A 26,464-nucleotide genomic window follows, 5' to 3' on the forward strand; every position below is an offset into this window, starting at 1 on the left:
ACATTGTACACAAGTACAGATTCATTTGCAAATTCAAAATACGCACAGAACCAGAAACTTGTGGGAGCCCTGCACAAACGGCCATTGACATGTGTGCATTACCCATAAATACATATGTGAGCACATAAGGTGGGAACACTGAGGTGTATGCAGATACCTTTGCTCATTGCACTGTTGGGTGTTTACCCTAAAGATACAAACGTAGTGATCCGAAGGGGCACGTGCACTCCAATGTTCATAGCAGCAATGTCCACAATAGCCAAACTATGGAAAGAGCCTCGATGTCCATCAACAGATGAATGGATCAAGAAGATGTGGTATATATACACAATGGAATACTATGCAGCCATCAAAAATGAGATCTTGCCATTTGCAATGACGTGGATGGAACTAGAGGGTATTATGCTGAGTGAAATAAATCAGATGAGATTGGGTGCATTCAGGGTGGTGTGGCCGTAGACAGCTGAGCGAAATAAATCAACCACAGAAAGGCAAGTATCCTACAATCTCCCTGATATGAGGAACTTGAGAGGTGGCGGCGGGGGGGCATGGGGGCTAGGGAACGAAAAAATGAAACAAGATGGGATCAGGAGGGAGACAAACCATAAGAGACTCTTAATATCAGGAAACAAACTGAGGGTTGAGGGGGGGAGGGGGTACTAGGGAGAGGGTTGTTGGGTTATGAACATTGGGGAGGGTATGTGCTATGGTGAGTGCTGTGAAGTGTGTAAACCTGGCGATTCACAGACCTGTCCCCCTGGGGCAAATAATACATTATATGTTAAAAAAAAAATACCTTTGCTCACACACTTATAAATAGAAGCCCATTTTCACCCACCAACGCACGCACGGATATTTTTGCATAACTACATCTAGTACGGGCGTTCAGATATGCCTGAAAACATATAATGCATATGTTCGTATGTGTTTGTGGTTACGTGGGCACATGTGTGTAAATGCACATGAGCACTTCCAACATAGGCAAACGTATGCAACATATGCATATGTGTTGGTGGATTTTTGTGGATGTGTTTGTGGAATAACAGGGCTGGAATGGAGTCTGGGGCAGGGACGGCCGGGGTGCATACCTGGGTCAGCGTTTTGGGCAAAGCACCCTGAAGAATGACCCCATTTCTGGGATGCCCTGTGAATCGAGGGACATGACAACGTGAGTTTGGGGAACTCGGCTCTGGGCCTCATCCGCCCCACCCTGCAGATGCAGGACATCGGCGTCCCAACGTGTCCAGGACGCTCCTCCTACAAGGGAGCCTTTGTCTGTGCAGACAGCTGTTCTGTCCAAAAGAATTAACTTCCCGGGGCCGCAGGGAGGCACCTTTTGGTGATTCAGGACATTCTTACGTTCTGCCAGATGCTGGTGTCTTAGCAGCATTGCAGGTGCATCTTGATGTCTTGGCGCCTCTCCCAGTGCATACGAAGCAGCAGGAACCTCAGGTCCAGGGTGGCGACATGGCAGCGAGGACCAGAGTCCATCCTCCTGGCTGGCGCCCGGCCCCGTCTGTGAGACGGCTGTGGAACGGCTCCCCCATCTCATGTCCTGACTCTCCCTGAAACCCCTTTTGTTCCAGCCGGAGTGATGATGGTCCCTCAGCGGAGAACCAGGGATGGATTTGAGGAGCACTTTGGGCTCAACTATCTGGGCCACTTCCTGCTCACCAACCTCCTCTTGGACACCATGAAGGAGTCCGGATCTCCAGGCTGCTGCGCGAGGGTGCTGACCGTCTCGTCGGCCACGCATTACATCGCGGAACTGGACATGGAGGACCTTCAGGGCAGGTGGGTGCTCGTGGACGGCCATCCAGGGGCTCAGGGGTGCCCGTTAACAGTACAAAACCACCAATGTAGACTCAGGTCTGTTATCAGGATCAACCCTAACCCTAATCCTAACCCTAACCCCATGCCAACATTTTATAGGGTTCTTCATGCCTGAGTCCCCAAACATGTTTTGTTTTTGGCATTTTTCTATGGAGGTTTAATTGCTATAGCACCATAATCAAGTTTGTATCTCAGTAGTATAGTTGTTATGTAGCATTATTTATGTAATAACATTATGATGTCGATTATAGTTGCTACATAATATAACATACGTTACATTATGGAACTATAATTGTTACATAACATGTATGTATAACATTACAGTGTTGTAATTGTTACTAATGTAAGTTGTAACAATGTAATTATTGTTATAATATACATGTTATAACATATTGTTATAACATACATGTTGTATAACTATAATGTTATATAACAAATATAACATTATAGTATAATTATTATACATTATTTAATGTAATTAATTATTATATAACAGGTTATAACATCATGTTATAATTGCTTTGTAACATTATACATGTTACAGCATTTCCTGGTTATAATTGTTAACACAATGTAACGTTGTATATGTTGCAATGTTATAATTGTTACATAATGTGACATTATATATGTTAGAATGCCTTAATGTTACAGTTGTTACACAGCGTAACATTGTACATGTTGCAATGTTATAATGGTTACATAATGTGATATTATACATGTTGTACCCTAATGTTATAGTTGCTACAGAAGTGCCCGGTGTCCACGGTAACGATCCAGTAGTTGCGTGTATCCTGAAATAATCACACGAAGTACATTTAACATCCGTCATCATCAAACCACATGCATCTTATCAATCACAAAGCTTAGCTGTGTGATGTTATTATTATTTTTTTTTAATTTATTTTCTTGGGTAGAAAGAGGAAAGACAGAAGTTGGGCATGCAGTGGGTACCAGAAGTAACAACATATTCTCCTTCGTTTGCAATTGTAAATAGAATGCACTAACCCTGTGTGGTGCGTCCGGGTGGCCGGGCTGTGCACCCTGGGGTGCTTTCTGGTGTCCCGTTCTGGCACAGCGAGGGGCCAGCTGCCCGGAGAGCAGGGCTGGGGTCTTCCCAGAGAGTTCCCACCCATCTGGTGGCCAACTTTGGTCCTAGGTGGGTGAGTGGATTCTATGCTGTGGCAGTGGGATCAGAGTGAGCCCTCATTGGGATTCCTTTGGGGCAGGAGGCAGGGAATGTATCTGTGGCTCCTAGGGACAGGTGGTTCCCTGAAGAGGGCCTCGGGCAGGGGGCTGGCCAGGCACTTGGTTCTCTGGGCAACTTTGTAGAACCAACCTGTGCACAGAGGAAGCAGGTGAAGCGAAGGCATGTGTTTGGGGATGGCTGTTTCCCTGAGGGGCTGCTCCTTTGTGGTGCCCTAAGGGAGCTCAGGGATGGTCTATGTGTGCACCAGCGTGCAAGTATGAGCATGTGTGAGCACGTGGACACACGTGTGCAGGCATGTGAGTGCAGCCGTGCCCTCCTCTGTGCTTTGTGCAGGATTGGGTACACATGTGTGGGCGTGAGCGTAGGTGCGAAGGTCCTTGCAGCTTTGTGTGCAAAAAAAATCAAAGGACAGGCACTGAGCTCCGTCACTTTCTTTGATAAATGTTAATTAAAAGACAACGAGGGGTGCCTGACTGGCTCCATCAGTTACTCATCCAACTCCTGGTTTCGGCTCCTGATTTCGGGGTCGTGGGATCGAGCCCTGCATTGGATTTTGCACTCTGGGGGGGGGGGGTCTACTTGTCCTTCTGTCTCTATGCTTCCCCCCTGCTCTCTTACTCTCTCTCTAAAATTAATAAATCTTAAAAAAAAAAAAAAGAGAGAGAGAGAGACTGAAACCACTCAGGATGCAGGTTTTTGGAGTGTGATCCCCAGGCGAGTTTCATCCACATGCCCTGAAAACTTGCTAGAAATAAAGACCCCGAGACCACCCCCCAGACCTGCTCGGCCCAAACGCTGGGGGTGGGGAGCCCGGCAGCCAGAGTCTTAACAAACCCACCAGGAGATTCTGCTGCACGTTGAAACTGGAGAACCACTTGAGCTTAAAACACTCTGCTTTCCTGCGTGAAAAGTCTTGATCCTCGGCGTCCCCCTGATGTAAACACCACCGGTCCTTCGCGGTAATTGCCAAGACCGATTTGCTGAAAATTCATGTTCTTCCAAAGGCGTGAATCACTATATCATAGTGATTTCAGAATCCAAGTGGGCTGCTACGCACAGGAGGGTCAGGGTGCTCAGGAAGGCTCTGCCGGAAAACGCCTCTGCTTGAATACTTTCCCCGGGGGGGAAAGGTGGGCGGAGTCTGTTGAAACTTGTTTGTCATCAGTGGAATTGACTCCTGAGGAAATGGATAGCTTTGTCAGAAAATGGCTTTGGTTTCGCAGAAGGAGGTAAAAGTATCATTTAATTTAAAAACATATGTAAGTATTTATTGGTATTTTATACGTCTGCATGAGAGAGAGAGAGAGAGATGGGTTGATTTGATTTAAGGAATTGGCTCCCAGATTGGAAGGACCAACAAATCGAAAACCTGCGGGGTAGACCAGTAGGCTAGAGAGGCAGCTAAGAGTTAATGTTCCCAGCCAATGTTTGAGCCAAAACACTGATAATTCAGGGAGAATTTCCAGGATTCAGTCTTGAGGCCAAATTTCTTCTTCTTTGGAGGAGACCTCCACTGTTCCTCTTTGGGCCTTCAACTGATTAGACGAGGCCCACCCGCATTATGGAGCACATTATGGGCTTCACCCCAAATCTACGGATATCTGTGTTAATCCCGTCTAAGAAAACACCTTCCCAGCAATGTCTAGAGTGGTGTCTGACCAACCCCTGGGCACCACTGCGTGATGGGCTCTAACCACTATCTGCCCCACTCCCCAGCTTGTCTAGGTGCTCAGCCTCCTGTAGCCATGGGCCGCCCAGGACCACAGAGGTCCTCGTGGAGTCTTGTCTGAGCTGCCTCAGCTTCGGTCCTGCCCTGAGGGTGACCGCTCTTGGAGACGCCCATTGCACCTCCGCTGAGGATAGTTCATGCTCTACTTGTCTTATGAGCCTCACCTCTTAGCCCATAGGATGCCCAGGGCAAGGAGGGACATGGCGCCATGCTGTCTGCTTTCCTCCACCGCAAAGCAGGCGACTGGTCCTGTCCTAGTTCCCGTCCTCAGGACAGACGAGGGTGCTCCCAGGTGCAAAGGTAGCAGAACCTCATTGACCCAGGAATGGCTGCTCCAGGGGTCACTGACAAAGATGCTTCTCTGGGTAAAATTGATGAGTGGGTGTCCGTGCATCATGGGGCCTCGTCCCCCAAGACTCCGCTGGAGACAGCAGTGCCCCCCATGCAGTCTCCTTCCAGAGGGCAAAGACACCCTCCACATGGGATCTTCTCCCTGCAAAACATTGGCTTCTTAGGGCTCCTGGGTGAGTCAGTCCATGAAGCATCTGCCTTTGGCTCAGGTCACGATCCCAGGATCCCCACGGAGCATGGAGCATGTTTCTCCCTCTCCCTTTAGCTGCAGCCACCCCCTTGCTTGTGCTCCGTCTCTCAAATGAATCAAGTATTAAAAACCTTCATTTTCGGGTTGCATTCCGAGCAACTTTACTTTCATGCAATAGCTCATGCTCACGGTATGCGAGTCCCGGGGCGGCTGTGACCAAGGACCGGAGACTGGGTTGTTCTAAACCACGGTGGTTTACTGCCTGCCGGTTCTGGAGGCCGGGATGTCTGAGATCCAGGTGGGGCTGGGCTGGTTCCTTCCCGAGCCTCTGGGGGAGAATGTGTTCCAGGCTGCTCTCCGGGGTTCTGGGGATGGCCAGCAGACTTCCGCACGTGCGTGTCCCCATCTCTGTGTCTGTTCTCAGGGTACCATATTCCCTCTGTGCCCCTGTACGTGATCTCCCCTTCATGCGTGCCCGTCGGTGTCCAAATTCTCTTTTGTGTACATTCAGCAGTCCCACAGGGTGAGCGCCCCATCCCAAAGCCCTCACGTAAACTCAGTTGCCTCTCTAAGAACCCTCTTCCCATGCAGGGTCGTATGGTGCGATCCCGGAGGCAGGACTCCAACACATCTTCCTTGTGGGGGGGCAGCGTCCGATGCATAAGGATCCCCGTGCACTGTTCCCAAGGTGACAGGTCCTTGCGCTTCTCCAGAACCGTTTCTTCCAGGCTGACCTCCCTTTGGAGCCAAACCCCTTGAGATGATGTAGGCATGTGTGTGCATTGTGGGGAAAATAGCTTGTTTCGGTTTGAGTTTCCCAAACGGTTTTAATTTCCGGCGGAGGGGGGGGGCGGGGGAGCTCATCCATTTGTGCATCTGGAAACACGAATTCCCAGCCTGTTATATCACTGTTTGTGAAGCCCTGAAGGTTTGGAGGGCTTAGGCGGTGTTCTGGGATGCATGACGGGCTGCCGATGTGCCCGTGATGGTTTCCCCCACAGCCACGCCTGGCCTTTGCTCAGGACTGAAATGTGCACGTGGTCGGCAACGTCCCGCGGTGTTTCCGGGGAGACGTGGACCCCCTTCTTGGCTCACCGGGCTTCCTGGGCCCCTCCTGGCCGCTCCTTGTTTCCAGAGTCCTCTGGAATAGCAGACGTGGAAAACCAGGGATCAGGGTGACGCAGCACGTGTCCATGGTACCCGGGGAAATCTCGTGTCTGGAGATGAGGGATCCTTGGTCTGCCAATGGGTTCCGTCATCCTTGCTCCCTGAGAGGCTGCCCATTATCGGACCCAGCGAGCTCCTGGGTTCACGGTGGCCAGCGGACATTCCCTCATCGCTGGCCATGGGCTCGCGCATTAATGACCCAGAAGGAAAAAAACGCAGCTGATTTATAGGACGCAGGCATCATACCCACGGCTGTGCTGCCTCCCGCACGTGAATTTACCGGAGGCCAGCAGACACATCAGGACGGCTAACGGTCCCTGCGGATCTGTACAACAGGAGGCCGTCCGCGAGGCCACCGTGGAGGGCACAGACTGGTGACTCACGCACGGGGCACAGCATTCATCAACATCATGGTTGAAGACCTCGTCCCTTTTAATAAACTCTCTGCGTCGGCTGGGCCCTCGCGACCTCCAGCTGCAGGAAGAGTAGGAAGTGGCTGACGTTGAGCTGAAAACGTGGGCAAACACCGTGCAGGATACGAAATCCAGGGACATGTGTGTCTTATGGAAATAAGAAAACTCAAGACATTGTGTTTTTCAACGGCTTGAGGTACTGTCTGTCTGATCAATCCCGAGGTCCTATGTGCGAACGTTTCCAGTCTACCGGGGAGGACTTCAGGAAACCTACTGCTTCTGGAACCGTTAAAGTAATACAGAAGGTCCGTGGTTTTCTAGGACAGACGGGGAGGTGACGACGGTTCAACAAAATGTGGACGCTGCGGTGTAGGGCAGCTCTGCTGAGAAGGAGGACTGACTGCTGGGGTGGGGGTCGTTCACGAACCCATAGAAAATGGGTTGTTGCATGTGGTATAGACAGGTGTACCCTGCTCTCCCCAGATCTCAGTAAAAGCAGAACTTCAGGAAACTCACAAATCTTACTAAACTAACCCTTTAATTTCCATGAAAAAGATACCTTTTCACAATTTACCACCTCTGGACGCCCAGACCGCTTTTCCTTTGTCTCCTCACCCCTGCAGCATTTACCAAACTTTGTTAAATTGTGTGTAAACCCAAGTCTAGTGGTGCCTTTGGGGTTTTTTTTTTCCTTTTTCCTATGAAGCCCTGCATACATGTAAAGTGGAAAAGTAAAATTCGCATGATTTCACCCTGTACATCTGGCCATCCTCATTTTAATTTGCAGCCCTCCGGGACAGAACTCAAAAGTATAGGAGAGGAGATTTTCTGCTTCTCCAAAAGTCTGCCACATTACCGTCTCCAACTTCTGTTTTCTACCGACCTTTGAATTATTCCTGAAGGAATTACACCAAAAAGTTTTTTTTTTTTTTTTATTTTCAAAATAAGGATCCGCATTTATGTCTTTCGGTTCGACTTCCTGACAATCCGTAATACAAAACCAGCGAAGTAAACATTCCGTGTAGACCCGAACCACGCAGCCATTTCCCGAATTAGTTCGTTTACCGTCACGCGGTGAGAACCGTTATTTGATTCTCTGTTTCTGCTCCCTCTTCGGTGTTAACGTTCAATCTCTTTATTGTTTTCCGAGCCAAGTGCCTTTGCAGTCCTCGGGGTTTGATTTAGAAAACCTCAGTAGGGGGATGGCGTCCTCCTGTTCATTTGCACTGATTCCTTCCCGTTTCTGCTGTGCATGTTTCTTTGTCCATAAATCTGCCGGGGAAACCTCTCCTGAAATCACTCCTCCTTCTTGGACTTTTTCCATCTCTCCCGTAGGGAAACATACTGACTTTTTTCCTCCATTGAGCATTTCTAACGATCTCTGGTTCGTTCTTCTTCGGGCTACGCTATAAAGGCACAGTTGCAGACCTCATTGTTTACCCTGGAGAAATGGGTGTATCGATCTTTCACGCCCTTTAAGGGCCCGAACCCGGCGATGCTGAGAAGGCGGCGTCCGAGGCTGCCCGTGCCCGTGGCGCATACGTGGTCCAAAGCCAAGACGAAACTCGGCATGGATTTCCCTGCACGTAATCACTGCTCGTTTCCTGCCGCCTTCTCCTCTCCTCTGCGGAGAGCGGACGGCAGACATTTGCCAAAAACAAGTCTCTTGACGATAATTGGAGGGTTGTGGCTTGTCTTGCGTTGGGGAGGGAACTCGGGCTCTGAACTGCCCTAGATCTTTGTCGTGATCCCTCCCTCCAAACACAACGGCCGTGTTGAGAATTCTTCCGGGCAGCGTTCCTTGAGAAGTTCACCCAGCGACCGCCTTTGCTGACCCGCCGCCCTGCGCCGGTCCCTTAAGACGGAGGAACCTGGGACACCGGCGAGCGAGCGCGGGAAGAGACAGGAGCTCTCCTTGGCCCCGACAGGAATGCAGAATGGCTCGGTCACTTGGGAGGATAGCCGGGCCGTTGCTGACGGAACCGAGCACCCCCTCACCGTGAGGTCCCCAAATCATGCTCCTTGACTTTCGCCCAGAGGGGCTGCAGGCACAGCCATCCGGAAACCTGCCCACGGATGTTTCTAGGAGCGTGGTTGCTGGTGGCCGGAACCTGGAGGCCACCGAGCTGTCCTTCAGTCGGTGCCTAGATAAAAAGCAAACAAAGACGAGTGTTGGCCAGCGGTCGGGGGAGGGACGGCTGGACAGGTGGGGACACAGAACGCTTTTAGGGCCCTGAGTGCAGAGGGTATGCATGTCCTTGTACACTTGCCCGACCCGTAGAATGCGCACCCCCAGGTAAATTCTGATGCAGCCCGGGGTAGGGGACGCTGGTCATGGGGGAGGCTGTCATGTGTGGGCACAGGGAGGGGTGCACGGGGAACCTCTGGCCCTGCCTCTTCATGGCCCCGTGAACCCGAAACGGCTCTAACAACATGTGTTCTATTAAAAAAATGCTACGATCACGTTCCTAGCCCGTCACAGAGGCCCGAGGATCACAAGGTCGACACAAGTCTGGAGACAAAAGCGTGCGTGTCTGTATAATGACCATGAAATGTCACCACGTGCTTCCCCGTAGAAAAGCGAGTGAAAAGTCAGGGTGTTTGCCCCAGGCTTAACGAGCGGGGCTGTCGGCGCAGTTTCCGGTCTCCCGCGAACGGCGGACGCGGGGAGAATCGCCCCATTTTTGCGCTCGCGGGAGGGCGTGGGGGGCGTCCTGTTCTGCGCATCAAGTCAGGCGTCTGCACGACACCCGGGAGATGAAGCCCCAGGGAGGTCGTATAAACCACAGAACCCTCCGGTGCACGGGGAGTGGAAAATGGACAGGAAACCTCAGGATACCCCGGGGGCAGACAGCGGGCAGGAGGCTGGGGGCTCTGCAGGTGAGGGACCTGAGCAGGAAGGGACTTCAGCAAGTGGAGACCTGAGTGGGTGAGGAACCCAGGCAGATAGGGACCTGGACCCGTAGGGATCTCGGCAGGTAGGGACCCAGCAGGTGCAGAATCTAGGGAGGCGAGGGACCTCTGTGGGTAGGGACCTCAGCATGTAGGGACCCGGGCAGGTAGGGACCCAGACCGTTAGGCTGGGCAGGTGAGGGATGCACCGGCGTCTCACACGTGTCCCTGGTTGCTTCCACAGCCGCAGCTACTCCCCGCACGGCGCCTACGCCCAAAGCAAGCTGGCCCTTGTCCTGTTCACTTACCACCTGCAGAGGCTGCTGGCCGCCCAGGGGAGCCCCGTGACCGCCAACGTGGTCGACCCCGGCGTGGTCAACACCGACCTCTACCGACACGTCTTCTGGGGCACGCGTCTCATCAAGAAGCTCTTCAGCTGGTGGTTCTTCAAGGTAGGCCTCCTGCGGTTGCTTTGCTGAGCCCGTGGGCTGTGCCCTGCCCCCACAGCCAGCCGGCCCCCTCGAGGCCACGTCGGTGCCGTTGGGTCAACGCTCAGAAGTGCGAGCAACCCGGCGTCCGGGTCGCTGACGTCGGAAACCCAGCAGCACAGCCTCCCCCTGTGTGCATTTCAAGCAGTTTTGGTGTTTTTTTCCACGAAGGAGAAAACAGATTTTGCAGGCAGAGGACAGGGCTCTGCTTTGCGCCGTGACCAGAGAGTCACAGGCCGTGCACGTTTCTGAATCCAAGTCTGGTTGATTTCCGATGCACAAAAGTCCACGCTCTTTCTGGTGTCCAAAACCGTGCATGGGCCTCCCACACGTCCCACGGGTCCCACGAGGGGACAGCAGAGGCTTTGCTCCAAGACAGGACACTCCCATTGTGGGGACAGCACATGAGCAGGTGACACAGGGGGCCAAGGCCAGCCAGTAGCAATCTCGGAGGAACACTGAGCCTCCATGACGTGTACCTGTCCCCACGCACACGGCGTGAATTCTGCACAAGGTGGAAACAAGGCACCCCACCAGGATAGGCACTTCTAAAATTCTCATATCCCCCAGTTTTTTCTCCTGGTATTTTTATATTTCGTTCTTAGACACGTGGTCCCATTTAAATTTCCGGGTTTTTAAAAAATGATCCGTGAGTGGACAGGAATCCTGGTTCTTGGAACAACTCCTTGTGCGTTTGCTGCCGTCCGGTTTCCGCCGGTGTTGCTGGCCCAGACGTGGGGCTCAGACATATCCTCTCCGGCTTCCAGGGTCTTGGCAAGGGGACGGTGTTCGTTTCCTCCCTGCAATGGGGTTGCAAACTTTAGAGGTGACGAACTCCAGGGCCGTGGGGGGCAGGGCACGTGCCTTCAGTGACGGACGTGGCTGTGAATTCCCCACCTCTGGGCTCTGCATGCACTAGTGTTTCGGGGCCATTCCAGCACATGGGAATGTCTGTGGGCACTGGGGAGCCAGCGTCTGGCCGCTGCTGTGTGTAATGACCTCCTGTATGACCCTGGGATTCTTTTTCTGCGTCACAGCTCCCCTTAAAAATCCAAATTTTCTTTATGCACCTGAGTTTTTGAATGAACTCCTTGTTCACGTCCTTTTCCCCACGTTTCCCCCCCATGGGGACCTGCTGGCTCAGGAAAAAACAAAAAAAAAAAAACAAAATGATAGAAATCGTTCCGTTTCATTACGGATCATGAACCCGGTTTGTCATGTTGCACATCTCCCCGACCCCAACTTTCTTGTCACTCACGGTGCTCGATGGGGCACTTTAAGCCAAAATCGAGTCAAAGGCGCTAAAAATGGGTCGTCTGTTGTCTCCGGAGGTACAGTTAGGTTTTGTCGTGCTGTTGAGCCTTCCCGGGTGGGCTTTCCGCTGATCCTGGAGGGAACGGATGTTCCTTTTCTAAATGCCCACGTGTTCCCGTCTGTTCTGAAGTCACCGGTGTGCTCGGGCAGTGCCCCCCGCGCCCCACCGTGGCTTCGTTTTCTTGGCTTCCTTCTCTCTTAGCCCTGGTTGTGTTTCCCGGGGTCAGCTTCTCGATGCTTTGCAAGTTGAAGAAAGCACCGTGGATGATGGGAGCCCGTCTGTTTCTTCACCCCGTTTCTCTGTTCCTACGTTTACACGGCTGCCGGGTTTCTTCCGTAGAAAACAACGGAGAGAATAGGATGAGAGGGTTATAGGGTCGAGGAGAGCCAGATAGAATAAGACATGACAGGAGGGGGTGGCATGGGGTAGGATAAGATAGGATAGAAGTAATATGATACAATAGCATCGGATGGAATAAGAAACAATGAGAGAGCAAAATAGGGTAGGCTGGGATAGAAGAGATACAATAGAACAAGAAAGAGTAACATAGGGTAGCATAGGGTAGGACCGAACGGGAAAGGGTAGGCTATGATAGAATAAGAAAGAATCGAATACAATAATGGTGAGATGGGATAACATTGCAATAGGATAGGATAGTGTAGACAGAATAAAATAACAGGATAGGACAGGACAGAACAGGATGGGGAACGGTAAGATAGAATAAGAAAGAATAAACTAGAATAATGATGGGATAAGATAGGGCAGGGTAGCGTAGCATAGACGGAATAAAATACTATAGGCTAGGATAGGATACCGTGAGATAGGCTAGGACAAAACAGGATAAGCTCGGAAAAGACAGAATAAGAAAAAATGGAATAGAATAATAATGAGATACGATAGGATAGAATAGGGTAGGTTAGGGTAGGTTAGCATAGGTTAAGATAGGATAGGATAGACATAAAATAATAAATAATAAAATTATTATTAAAATCATACAAGATAAGATAGGAGACCATAGAACGGGATAGGGTCGGATAAGAGAGAATAAGAAAGAATAGAATAGAATAATGGTGAGATACGATAGGATACGATAGGATAGGGTAGCATAGCATAGACGGAATAAAATAATACAGGATAGGATAGGGTACCGTAAGATAGGATAGGACAGAACAGGATAGGGTAGTATACGATAGAATAAGAAAGAATAAATAAGAATAGAATAATGATGGGATAGGATAGGACAGGACAGGACAGAATGTAGGATAAGAGAGAATAAGAAAGAATGGAATAGAATAAGGATGGGATAGATTAGGATTGGATAGGATAGGATAGTGTAGACAGAATAAGCTAATAGAGGATAGGATAGCACAGAACCGAACGGATAGGGTACGGTAAGAGAGAATAAGAAAGAATACAATAGAATAATGGTGGGAAGGGGTAAGACCGGATAGGATGAGACAGAATAGAATAAAATAGGACAGGATAGGCTAGAACAGAGTAGGATCCAATAACATAAAATAGAACGGGAAAGGAGAGGGTAACCCTCAGGACAAAACCGGCAGGGATTTCTAACTTAATTTGGGTAGGGACCTTGAGATTTCACACAGTGATTTTTTTTTTTTTTTTTTTTTTTTTGTCTGAGAATCATTTGTCTTTCCTTTCACTTGGGTCTTTCTTGATGCCGGAGATTTTGTGACTTGTGATAAAAACACCTGTTTGGTCTTTGTCCTGTTTCTGTCCTAAAATCCTTGGAATTTCCGATGAGAACAGCCATAGAGGTTTCTTTTGTTATGCGAATGAGGAGACTTTTGGAAAGCCCCTAAGTCTGGGGCTGATGGCCAGGGGAGCCAAACCCAGAAGTTTCCACCCCACCTCCTGACCTTCGGAGGGAGAGGAGAGGGACTGGAGGTTGTATCGGTCCCTAGTGACCGATGATTTAATCCATCATGCCTCTGCAATAACGCCTCCCTTTCTAGAAATGGAAAGGGCAGGGTTCAAAGAGCTTCTGGGTTGGTGAACACGTGCAGTTTTGGGGTGTGTGGTGCCCCTGGCGAGGCCATGGAAGGCACACGCCTTTCCCCACACCTGGCCCCATGCACACTTTTTCTGTCTGTTCCTGAATTACAACCCTTTATAGGAAACCCATGATGTAGTGAGTGACGTGTTTCCTTGGGGTCTGTGAGTCGTTCTAGCAGGTTACTAGAACCCCAGGAGGAGGTCCTGGGAACCTCCAATCTAGCTGGTGGGTCAGAACCATGGGTGACAACCTGTATCTGTGACTGGCATCTGACCTAGGGGGCGAAGGGCAGTCTTGTAGGGCTGAGCCTTGGGAGCTTTGACACCATGGCCAAGAATATAGGTCAGAACTGGGTTGGATTGTAGGTACCCTGATGGTGTCTGGGAATTGCTTGATGGTGTGTTGTGGATGGTCACCCCACATCTTGGAATCGATGACCAGAATCCTAATGCTTTTCAGGGCTGTCTTATTATTAATTCTCAGTACATACCCATACCTTTCCTATTGCATTTATGCGTAATGGTTTTACAGAGTTTTGATGTTTGTTTGTGTGGCATATCAGTTTTATTAAAAATAGTGCAAACCGTGAAGGCAGCGAAATACATGAAACATTTAGAAGTCGGTGATAAGTGAGTACACACGTTGTCACACCACGTGGATGTGCCCACGCTTTCCCCCAAATGCACCTGCAAACGCTAACCCGTACCCCACCCGTAGAATCAACGGTTTTCTTGTTTCTCGTTATAAATGTCTCACGCATGTGTGTCTCTGAAATTTAAATTTGCATTCTTTGATCCTTTGGTAAGTAGAATAAGATCTGTGATTTGCTTTTTTTGTTTGTTTAGTAGTTAGTTACCCGGGGGCGGCTGTAAAAAGTGACCACAGACCAAAAGACTGAAACCACAGAAATTCCTCTTCCCCAGCTGGGGAGACCAGATGTCTGAGATCCAGGCGGGGCAGGACCACAGAGATCCAGGCGGGGCAGGGCCTTGCTCCCTCCTGAGGTTCTAGGGCAGGGCCCTTCCTGCGTCTTCCAGCTTCTGGGGCTCCAGACGTCCCTGGGCTTGTGGTCACGTCCCTTCCATCTCTGCCTCCATCTTCACGTGGCTTTTCCTCTGCATCTGTGTGTCCTCTTCTGTGTCTTACAAGGACACCCGTCATTGGATTCAGGACCTCCCTGATCCAGGGTGAGCTCATCTCAGATCCTTCCCTTCATCACTTCTGCAAAGACCCTGTTTCCAAATAAGGTCACATTCACATGTACTCGGGGTCAAGACTTCAACTTGTGTTTTGGGGGGTACCCCGTGGAACCCACAACTCTCCATGTTAAATGTTTAAAATCAATCCCTGTGGACCCGTGAAGTCGATTCTGTCCTGGGGGTGTATATTCCACATGGGTGGACAACACGGCTTTGCTCCATCTCCGGATCGGGAGCATTTGGGGTGTTTCCAGTTCTTTGGGGTTTCCAGCAGTGTTGCCTTGAGGGATCACTCCTACATCTCCACATCTGCTTCTGTCCCAGTTTCTCTATGGCGCATCGCAAGCTTTCATGAGAAGGTTCTAGAATATGAGAAGGTTCTAGAAGGTTCTCTTGTCCGCGTTTTCTGGAGCATTCCATTGGGCTTTCAAGGACAGTCTTACCAAAACCTGCTCCAAATACTGTGAGACTGTGTCAGGTCTTACATCCGTCTTGATGCTATCACGGATGTCCTGATTTTAAGAGATTTTCAGTCTATTTAATGTAATTAATCTAATTTTGAAGCCATATTGATTATTTAATGTGCAAATATCTTATCCCCTCTTCTTTCTAGAATGTATGTTTCTCTTGAAAATGTTCTTATGTAAGATAGAGTCAGTTCAATAATACATGGTTTAGGTGACTCATATCTTACTTTCCACTTTGAGGGTGAAGCACGTAATGTCTCTCTCTTATATTTATTAGGATTTGCACATTTTACTTTTTTTATGGACTGTGCTGCGTATCACTCCCATTTTGCTCTTCCTTTGAATGAGAGATGAATATTTAATCGTACAGAAACAAAACAGTTCGGTACATAGGCAAACTACGGCCAACAGGCCGGCCATATGGTTTTGTCAATAAAGTTTTATTGGCACACGTGCTTGTTCATTCTCGCGTTCTTCCTGGGATTAAGGCAGAGCTGAGTAGTTACGACAGACCCCCAGATGGCCCACCAAGTGGGAAATATTTCCTGTCTGGTCCTTTACAGAAAATGTTTGCTGACTCTGGTCTAGAGAGATGATTGTGTTTTTCTTTGCTTTAACTCCCTTATTCAGATAATGTGGACCAGTATGTTTCTTTAGAAAGAATCGCCCCCAGTTTCTACAGGGATTCTCAGTTATTCCCCAGTAGACCAGTCCTTTGGGTCTCCAACCGCTTCATTGATGACTTCTCTCTTGGCCTTTACCCCAGTGCTGTAGATCTCCTTGTGTGCCATCTTTGTCACATTGGGATCCTAAAGCCTTGATGATTTGGTTTAAAAAAAAAAAAGTCAAAGAATGAGACAATGGAGAAGCCCATTTCCCCCCACATTTTTCTCTCTTACACTTCAGCCTAATGGAATGATCATGACAAGTCTGTGCGTTTGAAGACTGGAAATATTAGCCTTTGCACACTCTCTGGGTTGGGGAATTTTCAGAAGGATAGTTCCAGTTCAGCTCTCCAATTTTTCTTTTATCCATATTGCTTGCTTGGGGACTCGTCGCTCTTTTCAAGTCCGTGTAGATGGCTCCATCCCGTCGATAACTGTTTCTTCAAGCCTGGGAATTAAGGAGGACAGTTACCGAACCTCTTCTCAGGGTCTGCCTTCCTTGCCTGCTGGTGGTTCCATCTGAGCAACTCTCACAAAGTCAGCCGTGCCCTGGAGCTCCCTTTAGGGCCTAATTACCTGCCTTCCCTTTCAGTGTGCTGTCCTACAAACGCATGATTTGGTGTCTCCCTCCCCAAGCAGTTTGTAAAGGCGACAGGTTTGGTGTGTCCACACATGATGACCATTCTGTACACGTGGGCTCTGTCGGGCTCTGTGCGAGCGTCAGTGAAGCTTTTCAGAGGGCATGAGACCCAGTGCTGATGCAGAAATCCTGCATCTCTCAGGTCTTGGGGCTGCTGCATTGAGATACCATCCCTATCTGAACCAACCATCACTAAGTCTTATAGGTTAGGGTCCGTGGGTACCATGGAAAAGCGTAAATCTCGGTGCTGGGTACATCGGGACCTTTGTGAGGAATTCAACTCAAACAATGCCAGGCCTCTTTGAAATCACTTTCTACACCAGCCTCCAACTAAAAAGGATCAAACTGACAGTGTAGAATGTGCCCACGTCCCAACAACCTATAGGACGTAGTGATGGTTGGTTCTCTTTAGTATGCATTTGAATCAACCCAGTCGTGGGGCCATTGATTGCTTTTTGATGGATGTGTCAGGAGAGTGGTACATTTAATTAATCAACTCAAGGACACACGTCCCACGATGCTTCTCCCCACCTCTGCGTCCTCAGCTTCTCCCCATCATCCCTCAGCATTCAAGCACACTGAAATAACAACCTTCAGTTGACCTTGTATCATGCTACAGGAACCTACCACCATTCCTCTTCCACCCTGGGATGTAGGAGATCCCCAGTGATCCCGGGGAGCTCAGGGTCATCACAGGGGTCCTCATAACAGACAGGACAGAGGTTACAAGTCAGAGAAGGAGAGGGGACAGGAGACAGACTCTCTCCTGGAGGATCCAGCAGGAATACAGCCCCAGCCCATGCGCCCACTGAGATTCATCTTAGACGCCTGAGCTGATAGAATGTTAAGATGATAAATCTGAGCTGTTTTAAGCCACTGAGTTTGTGATCCTTCTCCAAGAATACCCAAAGGAAACTCAGGTCCTCCTTCCTTGGATCTCAGCTGTCCAGACTGCTGTCAAGACAAAGATCTTATGTCTTTGCCCAGTGTGTTGGGTTCAGCTGCTCCCCTGTAAAGCAGGTGGGATAAGACCCAGCTCGCAGGTATATCATGAAGATTACATCAAGTCAGGTGGGCTCATACAGGAGGATTGGAAGAGGGAGTCAGTCATTGATTCTCATTCAGGCTGATGACGTGTCGTGCACCCCTCCAAGCGTAGAGTTATCAAGACGGATCACTGAGGCATCAAGGGAGGCATCTCCCATAGATGTACCCAGGGCTCTGGGAACTCGACTCATTACCACTCATTTTGACTTTGAGCATTTTGCATGAGTGACAAAAAGACAAATAGGGTGGCAGTAGTCTGCCCTAGTGTTGGGGGCAAGAGGAGAAGGCTTTGCTGGGGGTGGAGCCTTTGAAGATGGATTGAAGGCTAAACCAGGGTCCATGAGCAATGCTGGAATTATACGTAATGCAGAAAGTTGTTCAAGATGGCGGGTAGGGTCAAACAGATGCCACCTCTTTCTTAGCTGTGTCCCCCAGCTGAACCCAAGGCTGGGAAATGATCTGAGCTGCCCATGTCTCAATTATCCCAAAAGCAGCTGTTCCCAGCCCTATACTGCAGGTGTCCAAAGAGAGAAGCTCATCATGTGTTAGAAGCCATGGCCACATTACTAGGTTAGGGCTGGGTGCCCATTGAGAAATGTCAGTGAGGAAGTAATAGGATCAACCTACAAAGTATCTGATGGACTGCAGGACACGGGGGCACCTGGGGTCTGTTTATAGACCACTCCAGTGGTGGAGGTGGTACTCCAGTGGTGGAGAGGGAGAGAAACCATCCCGAACACTACTCCAGAGATAACATGAAGACATCTTGACTGTGGCTCTGGGAGACTCAAGGATAATTCTGGGGTTTCTCACTCAGGAAAATGAGGGTAATGGTGGTGCCTATCCCAGACATGGGGTGATGAGAAATGCCCAGGAGGGGATTTGGGGATGCTTGACCATGAGGTGGGTGAAGTAGGGTGTCTACTTTCACATGCCAACTGGGCTGCCATGCATGTGTCTGTGGCTCAGAGGAGAGTGAGATCAGCTTTTCACGTCAGAGATGAAGACAGGGAAGGAGAGGAGAAAGGAAGCTATAGGCATGGGGAATGGACCTATAGGGAAACAGATTAAGGACCAAGATGGAGAGGGTTGGGGTCTCTGGGAGAAGCGAGATCTGGCCACCCCTTCCTTCTCCTTCCCATCCTCCGCGATGCCCCTCGCTTTGGTAATTTGTTAATTCTGGATAATAATATCTCATAAGATTGTTGTGAAAATTGCTAACATAATATATGTGGAAGCGTTTCCGATACTGTAAAGCCCTGTGTAATTAGGTAATTATAAGGCATTCATGTTTCCCTCCAACCCGACGTTGCTTGCAGCTCTATTTAGCATGCTTTAAATTCCATCCTCTTTCTACCAAGTGTGCTGCTGCTGCTGCTTTTCTTTTTTTTTTTTTTCACCCGCTTGTGCCCAAACGTCACCCCACAGCCCCCGCCTCTTGTCAACTCCGCGGTGGTAGGGATTATTTTCAAAATTGCCTTTCTTGGCCCAGAGAGCCCACAAAACGTTGGGGAGCATTTAATAAACATTTGTTGGGATGAATCAAATTGAAACTTGGTGCGTCGCTGCCAGGACCAGCCCCGGTTTCACGCAGAGCCGACCTTTAACTAGAAACACAACGGAGCCCTCTTCCCTGGTCTCCCAGCGGGCATCTGGTTCTTTAGTGATCCTCCTGCCTCTGATGGAAGCAACACGTCCACTCTTGGGTTTGCTTTCACTTTTTCCAAGTCTTTACGGATGATCTTTATTTCATTGTTTTGTTTTGTTTCATTTTTTACAAGCTGCCGATAAAATGGGATAAGTTATTTATGCTGGGGGAACCACTGTCTTGAGGATCTTCTTATCTGTGCAGAAGCCGACTGATTTCTGTGTACTCGGCACCCAAGAAACACACTTCATCCTCCTGGGAATGAGCTTGAATACAGCTCTTCTCAACTCCAATGACACAGGGGCAGATACCAAATTTTGCTGGGGAGTTCAATAGATCTGCAGATTTTCCATTTGATTGAGATCATCTGCCCTTGGTTTTCCTTGAGACCAGAACAAGAGAACAGCCAATTTGGGTCTTTCTGTGTATCTGCCTTAATTAGGTAGTTGCCAATTTACCGCCATGATGCTCATCATCATAGACCTGAATTCCCAGACATTTTAAACACAGCTGAGGACCTGGATCCCAGGTACTTTCCTAGAGGAGACAATCCCTGCAGACGAATTAAACACAGCGAAACAAAAAGAAACAGTGAATAAATTGTAGAATTCCATGCTCAGCTTAGAAAATTCCAGGAGAGGAGCGTGGTCATAGAAACCAGCACAAAGTGTCCATTTTCTTGTTGAAGAGCAGCGTTGAGTTTCATCAGCTATCTTCCTATTGATCGTCCTTGGCAAATTAAGCAAGAGGTTCTGCCTCATTGACCTGTTCTGGTTGGTGATCATTAGCGTGTTGGAGTTTCATGAGCTCGGAGCTCTCAGCAGGTTGTAGGTTGTGCTGAGCTTCTCTAGGATGTGAAGTTCCAGCACCAAATGACCCAAACAGTGATCCTGGGAAAGAAGAAAGGATTAGTAACTCTCTTTGCTGGGAGTGAACAACCCCAAGCTTGAAGTTATTAGTCATGAGATAACATCTACGTGTTCACCATGCAAGGACAGACTAGAAAGGTCATAGGAGAGGAAGCCTTTTGATCTTGCCTTTTTGACAACATGGCGCCCCTACATGAAGCCCCGAGTTAGCAAGGGAGCACCACAGTGAAAACGATCTTTGAGGGCAGCAGGGCTTTGTGCTGGTCCCGTTCGCAGTCAACTCACATGGTTTTCCTTGTCAGTGTGTATGTGTGGTGGCTCCCTGGGGACATCCAGCCAATGAGCTGGTGCCCAGCCAGTGGTCGATCACCGCACCATAAGCCACAGGTGCAAGACGTCTATAACAAGAACACAAAGCAAACAGAAACAAAGGAAAAGTGAGCGAAGAGAGGAGGAATAGAAAAAGCCCATGCATGGTGCACGTGTTTCTTATGCTCCAGTGAAGGTGACTTCACCTCTACTGTGACTGTAGTGTGCAAGGTTCTAGCTCAGACAGATTCAGGAAAAGACAAGCAGTTGTTGGTTCTTTGTGGATTTTTTCATAACCTAGAACACAGCATCATTCAAATATAGATCTTGGTGTTGGGACACGTGTTCCTCAGCTTGGGCGGCATTAACAGAGTCCCACAGATTGGGGAGGCTTAGAAACAGGTACTTGTTACTCATAGGTTGGAGAGTTCCTAAGTCTTCACATCATGGACAGAGGGAGAGCTCTCTACTGGACATGCATGGCCATCTGCCTGTGTCCTTAGGTGATAGAGGGAGAGCTCTCTACTGGACACGCATGGCCATCTGCCTGTGTCCTCACATGATAGAAGGAGAGCTCTCTACTGGACACGCATGGCCATCTGCCTGTGTCCTCACATGATAGAAGGAGAGCTCTCTACTGGACATGCATGGCTACCTGCCTGTGTCTTCACGTGATGGACAGAGGGAGAGCTCTGGGGTCTCCAACTCTTCTTATAAGGACACCAGTCCCATTGTCGGGGCTCCCACCCTCAAGACTTCATGTAACCCTAATCACCTCCCAATGGCTCCACCTGCTAATACCATCCCATTGAGGGTTAGGGCTTCCACATAGGAACTGGGGGAGGACAGGACACGTACATTCAGGCCGTCACAAGATATATGTATTCACTGGAGACGTATTTAAGAAACATCTCCTGCCTGTTGGGGTCTTTGCTGGTCTTAGGTCTGTCTTAAAGAATCTGAGCATGTCCCTCCCATGAGTGCAGGAGACGAGTAGAGTCATAAGCACCTGTTCCATGGGAAAGGTGTGCACACACAACTCATTCCTGGGATGGGCACACAGCTGCCAGAGCTACCTGCCACTGCTGCCCTCCATAGACTAACATTCCCGGTTGGAGAGGAGAAGTCATTTGGACATTAAATTAGTCTTCCCGGGCTGTCGAGACAATGTACCACAGATGGGGTGGCTTCAACCACAGACATTCATTGTCTTTCAGACCCGGAGGCTGGGTGTCTGAGATCCAGATGGGGCCAAGGCTGGTTCCTCCTGAGGCTTCTCTCCTTGGCGTGTAGACCTTATGTCCTCCCTGTGTCCCCACATGGTCGTCCCTCTGTGCGTGTCTGTGTCCTCATCTCTTCTTATAAGGACCCAAACCGTTATGGATCAGGGTCCCCACCAACAACCTCCTTTGACTTTAATCCCCTCTTTAAAGACCCCCACTTCCAAAAAAGCCCCATTCTGAGGTCCCGGGGGTGAGGTCTTCAATATATGCATTTGCGGGGACATGGTCCAGCCTCTTTCAGGCATTCTGGTTGATGGTCAACCTTCCAGTTCAGCACACGTCGGCTGCCCAGACAGAGGCAGGAGCTGTGCCCCATGGACGCTCTCCACTCTGCAGGACCAGCTCTGGTGGCTCTCTCCCTGCATGAGACATGTCCTGTTGTAAAAGCTCACCGGGAGAAAGACGTCCACCTAAATCCATTCTCCCACCAGCTTCTGGACTCATTTCTTGGAGAAGTCAGCACGTGCTATGGGTGAGGGATGTTGACTGGGAAGATGGTGGCCCTGGGTTCTTAACCCTAGCTCCTCCCCCCGCCAACTGTGTGCCATGGGGGAAAGACTAGTGTTTTCTGAGCCTTGGGTCCTCATCTGTAAAATAGGTGTTAGTGCTTAGTACAGTGCCCAGCCCATAGTATGGTCACCCGGGTCATAGTTTCTGTGGATCATTTGCAGTTGGATTTCTACTGGCCAGAGCTTTCCACTCGTACAATGTCCTGCGTTTCTCCCTGACAATTTTGTGGGAGAACTTTTTCTGGAATTGTCGTTTTCCAGGAGAGGAAATAGTCTTAGGAGGGAGGCTGATACAGCAGTGATCTCGCAGTTCACAGGCGGTGACGTCGAAATTTAAACACTGAGAAATTTGTGTGTCTCCTCCCAACTCCAGACGACACAGATAAATCCCCAAAGGTCCAAGTTGTGTGACTGTGTGCGTGCATGTGGGTGAGTGGGAGCACATGTGCATGCACGTGGACGTGACCGTGTGTCTGTGTGCATGTTTATACTCACACGTGCACCTCAACATTTATCATGACCCGCTCCCTTTTACACAGGCAGGACCAATAATTGCTCGGATGGGGAATGATTAGGATGTGATATGCAACGTAATGAGAAATAAATGAATAAAACCATCTATTTCGTGAGCTGTCAAAACATTTAGGAATTAAAGAATACAAATGAAATCTCATTTCCGTCTTCATTATAAGCCCAAGGCCTTGAAAATGTTCTACAAACGATCCGCGGTTGCTTTTCGAAGCCCAGCATCTATCATGTATTTAAGCCCGTGATAGTTGGGTAAGTGGATGTGATTAATTCTCCACGAGACGTATTATAGCCACGAAACAGCTCCTTTTTCCAGCCCCCTTGGATGTGAGCAGAGCTGGGTGGTCAGGGCCAGCGTGGGGGACGGTGAGGACGTCTAGGTATAAACGTGGGTGCGGGCACGTCAGTGCGTGTGTCTGTCCATAAGCTCCTATGTGCATGGCGCCATGAAGCTGAAAATCCAGGTATCCCTTCTGACTTCCGAAGCTACTCTGCTAATAGCCTACGATGGCCCAGAAGCCTTAGCGATGGCCTAAACTGCAGATCCACCCATATTTTGTATGATGTATGAGTTATACACCGGACTCTCGCAGTAGAGGAAGCAAGGGAAAGAAAGCGTGGTTAAGAGAATCCTAAGGAGGATAAGATGCATTTACGGGACTGTGGTACATTTATCGGAAAAATCCATGCAGTTCAAACCTGGGTTGGTCAGGGGTCAGCTGTATAGACTTACAGAGTCTGGTAAGAAGCTCTGGAGGATTGAGCCAATTTCCACAAATTGATTAAACAAGACAAGCTCCTGAAAAAGTCTTTATCTTCTCAGGGGGAAACTCTGTTGGCTTCCAGATCTAGAATCGTAGCCGCAGATGGAGGTGCTTTGGTTCCTGCCATTTCCAATCTCTTGAGCTCCTCCTGGCTCACTGGCACCCACTGACCATGCCAACCCTTGACCACGCCAACCCACTGACCATGCCAACCCACTGACCACGCCAACTCCCACCCCAGAATGCAGGGTGTGCCGTGCTTCCACGGTGCCGCCTTCCGCCAGAGTCAAATCTCCAAACCTCACGTGTCCTCTGCATTTTAAGCTCCTACTTGGACTTTGCTTTCCCCGTGAGCAGTGACCATAGCCCAGGAATGCTTCCTTCCCCGCAGGAAGCTCACCAAAAGAGCCTTTCTCCAAGGTGGTCACGTTTTACCCGCTTGCTACCTAGTGTTGCTTAAACACAGAGGCTCAGGGTTCATCCGCTTTGACCAGTGCATATGCATTCTGGGTTCACCAGGAGCTGCAAAACTGGACTGTCCACGTCATGGATTTTAATATGCATTACTGCCTGTGGAAATGGATTAACCCATCAGCTCGGCTAGGTTGTACACGTGGCTTTCCGCTTGAGTGTCCCAACCCAGGGGATGAGCGTGCTGTGTCTTACCCAGCTACATCTGTGGGGGTCCTGAGAATCCCATGCACACTGCCCTGAAGGCTAACGTGTCCCGGCCTTCTTCCTTCTCCCCACAGACCCCAGATGAAGGAGCCTGGACATCCGTCTACGCGGCAGTCACCCCAGACCTGGAAGGAATAGGCGGCCGCTACCTTTACAACGAGAAAGAGACCAAGTCTCTCGCGGTCACGTACGACCTAGATCTTCAAAGAGAATTGTGGGCCAGGAGTTGCCAGATGACCGGCATCACTGACGTGACCCCGGACACCTTCTCGGGGTAGCTGCCACGTCGGGGAAGACCTTGCCTTCAGTCCAGCAAACACAGGTCTGTGACAGATCCCCGTGTCTGCATTGTTCACAGCTGCCTGCCTTCAGGGCTGTGTCCCCAGAGATCTCCTGTCTGCTCTCCTGCCTTGGCAGAAAGTCAAGGACCAAAGGGAACATTGAATGTCATTCCCAAGGAGGTGGTCCCAAGCCATCAATCATGTGCCAGATTTCTGCAAGTGCCATAAACAATTAAATGCTGCCTAATCCCACTGTGCAGTCTTCCTTGTTTCGCGCAGTGCAGGGACCAGATTTGGGAGACACATCCCGGGTCAGGTAGGCACTTTCAAAGGAGCAGAACCACTAGGGCTGTAGAGAGCTTGGGGTCCCCTATGTCCTTTGTTCTTCCATTCACCCATTTTTTCCAGACTCCCAGCTTTGAATTATGGGCCCGTGAAACAGAGACATGAGCCTTCCCCTGTCTGTCGGGTTAAGGCTCAAGTAACAATCCATATTCTACTCCATCCTTGGAGAGTCACCTGGTCCCAGGTTCCACCTATAGCCTTAGAGCTGCTGTCATGATCTATCTCAAGCCCATGAGTCATGTGACTCTAACCAGACATGTTAGGGATTCTCTATAACAGGTGGGAGCAAAGGGTCCTAGACAACATTCGCTGTATGGTTTTCTAGGACAGGGCGAGAGGGATCTGGATGGCCCTCCCCATGGGGCTCTGCAGGATGGGAATGAGGAGGGGGGTCTGATCAGCACTCACCATAGGTGTCTATAGGACAGGGATGAGGAGAGGGGTCTGGACAGCACTCCCCATGGAGTTCTGTAGGACAGACACAAGACGGGGATCTAGGTGGCACTCCCCTTGGGATTCTATAAGACAAGGAGGAGGCAAGGGTCTAGATGGCAATCCCCATGGGTTCTACAGGACAGGAATGAGGGGAGGAGTCTGTAATCACTCAGTGCAACATCGTGTGGGACAGGGAAAGGCGTTCATGACTATTTGTTTTGGGCAACACGTAAAGGAAGGGGCCTCGGTTTCCCTGTCACTCACCATCACATTGCCACCCGTGAACTTCTCCTGGGCTGTTTCTCATTCAGAATGTCCATTTACACTTCTCCTGACATCCTTCCTAGAGGCTTCTGCAGGGCCTGGTTTATGCTTAAACCATGATACTGAAGTAGCCACAAACATCTCTGATGCCCAGTCATGGGTGTTGATCACAGCTCATCAGACCCCACCTGAGCTGGACATCTTCTTCTGGTTCCTCCCTTATCTGTAGGCACAGGCAGCTTGTCTACCAGGAGCATGAACGGTGATCCCTGCACTGACAGTTAGAAAGAGATGAAGGGTCTTTGGGGTTGTATCCAGTTGGTTCCTGTAGGGGTGGAATTATGATCCCCTTCAAAAGATACTTCCATGCACTCATTCCCCAGAACCTGCGAATGTGATACTACTTGGAGAGATCATCTTTATGATGGAATCAAGATCTTAGGATAAGGAGATCATCCTGGCTTATTTAGGTATAATCAGTGTAATCACAAGTTTCCTATCAGAGATAGTAGAGAGAAATTTGATTACAAAATAGGAAGAGGTCATGTGACCGTGGAGACAGAGACAGGAAGGATGTGGCCAGAAACCCAGGGATACCTAGAACCTCCAGAAGAGGCAAGAAGACCTTCCTCTGGGGCCTTTGGAGGGAACACAGCTCTGCCCCGCCTGGATCTCAGCAGCCCTGCCCTGCCTGGTTCTCAGACTTCTGGTCTTCAGAGTTGTGGGAGGATGAATTCCTGTGGCTTTTAAGCCACCAAGGTTGATAGGAATGTGTTACAGGAAACTCATACAGATCCCTGTGGTTCTATTTCCCAAAGTTTACGGGCACCATCCTTGACTTCAGGGCTCACCCTTACTCAGCTACGAGTCAGGCGAGGAAGGCTCAGTCCTCTCTCTAAGGATGTTTACAGACTCCAACATGGACAGACAA

The 26,464-nt window shown here is 49.6% G+C and overlaps 1 protein-coding gene across 3 annotated transcripts in view; it reads left to right on the forward strand.

Annotated features, from left to right (window-relative positions):
• The window catches only part of LOC309856954 (polyprenol dehydrogenase-like), a 140,486-nt gene extending 115,745 nt beyond the window's left edge, over positions 1–24,741 (forward strand). For all 3 annotated transcript variants that reach the window (XM_082718762.1, XM_082718764.1, XM_082718763.1), the window contains exons 5-7: positions 1,587–1,794; positions 10,027–10,234; positions 24,283–24,741. In XM_082718762.1, the coding sequence (XP_082574888.1) occupies positions 1,587–1,794; positions 10,027–10,234; positions 24,283–24,486 (620 nt within the window). In that variant the 3' untranslated portion in view covers positions 24,487–24,741. The remainder of the gene's footprint in view (positions 1–1,586; positions 1,795–10,026; positions 10,235–24,282) is intronic.
• The last annotated feature ends 1,723 nt before the right edge of the window (positions 24,742–26,464 follow it).

This window comes from Mustela nivalis (genome assembly GCF_964662115.1).
Source record: "Mustela nivalis genome assembly, chromosome: Y".
NCBI lineage: Eukaryota > Metazoa > Chordata > Mammalia > Carnivora > Mustelidae > Mustela > Mustela nivalis.